This window comes from Protopterus annectens, chromosome 13.part0 (assembly GCF_019279795.1).
Source record: "Protopterus annectens isolate FY-2018-M chromosome 13.part0, PAN1.0, whole genome shotgun sequence".
In the NCBI taxonomy this organism is placed as follows: Eukaryota; Metazoa; Chordata; order Ceratodontiformes; family Protopteridae; genus Protopterus; species Protopterus annectens.
This window is the reverse complement of record NC_056747.1, coordinates 372,866,692-372,871,621: the sequence shown is the minus strand read 5'-3', so window position 1 is coordinate 372,871,621 and position 4,930 is coordinate 372,866,692. Positions and strand designations below refer to the sequence as shown.

Sequence of the window (4,930 nt, the reverse complement as noted above, 5' to 3'; positions counted from 1 at the left end):
TCACCACTTAGAATTAATGGATATTTTTACTGAAAGTGTTTTCTTATTTACCTTTGTTTTTTTGCATGAGAGAAGTAAGGGATGGGAGAGCTCTTCATATGTTGGACATGCAGGAAAATGGCATAATTATTAAATTTAATTTTCTCCAGGTAGAAAAGAGAAAGCCTGGTGGTTATTAATTAATCCTTTCACAAGTGAATTACTAGACACATTGCATTTTGCCATCAGGCAACATACCACCCATTGGAAAGTGCTGTTGTCAAAGGCCACTCCACCAGAGGTGCCGGCTGTTTCCAGTACTTGATTGTCAGTTTGCACTTTCAGTAAGCATTATCCCTTGAATTATGTTTACAGAGCTCTGACCTCCTTTGACACATCAGTGCTTCACAGTTGTCTTCTGAACTATTACCTGTAGCCGCCTTCTGGCTTTGGCCTATGGAAACTTGGAATTTCATCCCATGTTGTTGTTCTCAGCAAGTACCTGCAACTGAAGTCTTCCAAAGTCCTCAGACACATTAGGTACATATTTACCCTGTCATCTGAAGTTTGAGGAAGCCTTCTACTATGACTACTTATTTTTGATATATAGTTAGTCTGAACTGTTCTGTTGCTTACATTTCTGCATTTTTTTGTTTGTGAAATGTTTTGTATTTCAACTGAGCTGAGCCTGAAATTGGCCAATATTAATCAGTGCACTATGCCGGTAAACAAATATATATAAATAAATACATCACTTCCCACTTTCTCCCTGTTTCTGAAAGACACCTCCATTCTTTGGCAGCATATGCATTTCCATTTAAGTTGGGCAGTTACATATTTTCTTGTTTGTTGTGTTGTTTCCTGTATTGCAGACTGTGCTTAGTCATTGGATGGGGGTTGAATTTCAGGGTACATGAGCAGGTTCTACTCTCCGAATATTAGACTTGATGCTGTAATATGTGCTGGTGAGCAGAATACATGCCTCAAAGAGTGAGGATGAGAGATGAATTCTAGAATGAGACAATCTGGGAGCAACAGAAGAGGAATCCTCTGCCCAGACAGCTGTTTAGGACACCTCTCCAGCAGGGGCACTTTTCCAGTATTTATTTATTTATTTTTATTTTTATTTTTTTTTTGTAGTAAAGAAATTTTCTTTAAAATGTGTTGAATTAATATAGAAAAAAATGTAGAATAAGACAAACTGTGAGAAAAAGGAAGAAAAATGTAATCTGGGTGGTGTAGGTAGACGAGGATGGGGACAACGGGTGGTGTGGGGGGTTCTGTGGAGCCCTTTTTCCTAGGGTACCAGTTGACTAAAAGTTGGCCCTGCTCAGCCCTTACCCACTGCAAAAGACTTTCTCTCAGATCACTACTATAATGAGTAAGTGTCTTATGCAGGCCTGGTACTACTTCAGTATATAATTATCTAGTGTAATGCATTTTCTGCAATCTAAAATAAAGCTCACTTGACTTTACTTCTTTAAGTGATTTGCAGAACTTTCAATGAATATATACAAATTTAAAACTTTTTCTTTTCTTGCAGGTGGATGGGATAATGATAGAATATGTTCAGAAGATCATGCTCTACACAATGTCCTCATGGTTACTGCAGATTCTGAGTCTCACATCAGTCATTCTAACAACAAAGGTCGTAGTGGGGTGTCCACCACGCTGTGAGTGTGCCCCTCACATCAAGTCAGTTGTCTGTCATCGCAAACGCCTGACTGAGATTCCTGAAGGTATTCCAACAGAAACTAAAATTCTGGACCTCAGCAAAAACAAGTTCAAAAGCATTAATGCCGGAGATCTAGATCCTTATCCTTCTCTTGAAGAAGTTGACCTCAGTGAAAATATAATTTCAATAGTTGAAACTGGAGCTTTTGCCAACTTGTTTAGCTTACGTAGTCTGAGTTTGCGTGCTAACCAGCTAAAGTTAATTTCTACTGGGGTTTTCTCAAAGTTGGTAAATCTGACTTGGCTGGATATAAGTGAAAACAAAATAGTAATTTTACTAGACTTCATGTTTCAGGACTTAAGAAATCTGAAAAACCTTGAAGTTGGTGATAATGACTTGGTTTATATCTCCCCAAAGGCCTTCAGTGGCCTTGTAGGATTAGAAAGTCTCACCCTTGAAAAATGCAACCTGACAGCAATATCTTCTGAATCACTGTCCTATCTCCGGAACCTAAATGTTCTCAGACTCCGTCACCTTAGCATAACATCTATAGATGATCAGAATTTTAAAAAACTGTATAATCTTAAGGAGCTTGAACTAGATAACTGGCCACTTTTGGAGGACATTTCTCCCAAAAGTTTTCAAGGTTTAAATCTGACTTCTCTCTCAATTACCTACACAAACATTACTTCTGTTCCTTCGCCTGCCTTTAGGAACTTAGGATACCTTATGTTTCTGAACCTTTCCTACAACCCTTTGTGCATCATAAAATCAGGTTCATTCAAGGACCTTATAAACCTGAGAGAACTCCACATTGTAAGTGCTATGTTGTTAATTATAGAACCCCAAGCATTCTATGGCATGAGACAGATACGTTTACTGAATGTTTCAAACAATTCACTGTCTACATTAGAGGAGAGCTGTTTTCATTCTGTAAACAGTTTAGAAACTCTCCGCATAGACAATAACCCTTTATCATGTGATTGCCGTCTCCTTTGGATTCTACAACGGCGAAAGACCCTTAACTTTGATGATCAGCCACCAGTTTGTGCCTCACCCATAGAAGACCAGGGCAAAGCTGTGAGTGACTTTTCTGATTCCATTCCACTCACCTATTTCACCTGTCAGAAGCCCAGAATAAGGAACAAAAAGCACCAACATAAAACTGTGCTGGAAGGGCAGCCCGTTTCATTCTTTTGCCAGGCAGCTGGAGAACCAGTACCAGTAATTGTCTGGGTTTCTCCACAACGCAGAATGATTACAAATAAAAGTGTTGGACGTGCAACAGTACTTCCTGAGGGCACATTGGAGATCCGATTTGCTCAGTTGCAGGACACTGGAACCTACATTTGTATTGCAAGTAATGCTGGAGGAAATGACACGTACTTTGCTTCTTTGACTGTTAAAGGATACCCACCAGATAAACCATTGGATGCAAACAGGACTTCATACCTCAGCCAGTTTAATGATACCTACAATGACACTCAGGTTTTTCTAAAGTTTACTCTAGACCTTAAAACCATCTTGGTGTCTACAGCCATGGGGTGCATCACCTTTCTTGGGGTAGTTCTTTTTTGCTTCTTGCTTCTTTTTGTGTGGAGCAGGGGACGAGGTCAGCATAAAAATAATTTTTCTGTTGAATACTCCTTCCGGAAGGTAGATGGCCCCACTACTAGTAGTGGGCAGGGCGGGACAAGAAAGTTTAATATGAAGATGATTTGACTTCAGTCATAACAGAAGTTTTTATTTTTCTTCTTCTGGGACACCTGGTGGCCACAAAACCAATGCTGATTGTGGTTTGTAGTTTAATCCAAGTTTTTCTACTTGCTCTAGACAACTGGGATTCTTTGATCACTACTCATGAAATGGTAGTTCTGTCCCAGAACCCTTGTGATGTAGAACAGGTGTTATCGCTGTCTAACCTTTAATGGTCAAGCACTGTGAATCCTTAAAGTGGAAACCACATTCAGAGTTGCATATTTTTTCCTGTGGAAGATATTTTCATGCACCACACATTATTCTGATTTTATTCAGACTTTACTGGCTTTTGGGGGTGGCTTAACTTCTCGCATAGTCTTTTTGTTGTATGAATTAAGTGGCAAATTCCAACGAGACATTTTTGAAGAAAATAAAATAGAGATCATATTTAGACTACAGGATAGATCCAGAATGAAATATGTAATCTAAAATGTATGTTTCTGCAAATTGATTTTTACATTTACTTTATAAATTAGTATCTTTAAATTCCAAAATTCACAATTCAGAATGTTAGAATCAAAAGCTCTATTTTTAAATTCTTCCATAGTTTTTGTGAGAAAAGAATGGATCAACAAATTCTAATAGATAATTTTTATACATAATTAGACACTGTTCCTAGATTACAAAACAATTTACACAATGAAATATGAAGTCCTAATTTTACTTGAGCATTAGTAAACAAGTTAGCAATTAATTTCCAAAACTGAATCTTCAGAATAAAAAACTGGAATGCAGTTGTGAAAAATGGGGCAAAATGAGGTGAACAACTAATTCTATGACCCTGAATTGGAGCATCTGTGGTTGACAATGAGAGGTAGGTTATAGCTGCAGCGTATTGGAAGTGCACCCAGAAATGTCAGATTTCTCCACCACACACCTGTGCTTCCTCACTCCATGTAGCATATCCATCATTGCATTCACAGCTCCTTTTTCGCTCATGGATCAGGGTGTCAATTCAACACTGACAATCATTGAGCCAAAGTTTACACCTCTGTGTGGCTAGCTCTGCCACAGTAGTTCTTCCACACCACACACTCATACCTGTGGCCAGTTTAGTTTGTCCAACTACTATCTATATATATATATATATATATATATATATATATATATATATATATATATATATATATATATATATGTATGTATGGGTCTACTTTACATGGTCGAATTTCCACAAAGTCGACTTTCATATGGCCGAGACCTTATGATCGACTTTCGGAAAGCCGACCATGTAAAATAAACAAATAAAAACACAACAAACACTTACCTTAAAACTGTTGGCAGGGGGGCAAACACCCAGCACCCCAATGGGGGGCTCCATTCCCCCACACCCCCCCGTAACTTAAATATACCAACTCCAAGATCGCACTACAGTGCGGAAGAGGGAAATCTTCCCATTCCACACTGTACGGAGATAGCAGTTCCTCATGGTCGGCTTTTCAAAAGTCGATCATATGGTCTCGGCTGTATGAATTTCGACTTTGTGAAAAGTCAATCATGTGAAGGGGACCCATATAC

General features: G+C 38.6%; 1 protein-coding gene across 1 annotated transcript; it reads left to right on the top strand.

Moving 5' to 3' along the window:
* The first annotated feature begins 1,526 nt into the window (after window positions 1-1,526).
* Window positions 1,527-3,798, top strand: LINGO3 (leucine rich repeat and Ig domain containing 3). The gene has a single exon (XM_044055415.1). The coding sequence runs from the start codon at window positions 1,535-1,537 to the stop codon at window positions 3,374-3,376; it is 1,842 nt and encodes a 613-aa protein (XP_043911350.1). The 5' UTR covers window positions 1,527-1,534; the 3' UTR covers window positions 3,377-3,798.
* The last annotated feature ends 1,132 nt before the right edge of the window (window positions 3,799-4,930 follow it).

What these genes read in the sequence shown, in the direction of transcription:
- LINGO3 (XM_044055415.1), top strand. Translation starts at nt 1,535, where the DNA reads ATGATAGAATATGTTCAGAAGATCATGCTCTACACAATGTCCTCATGG.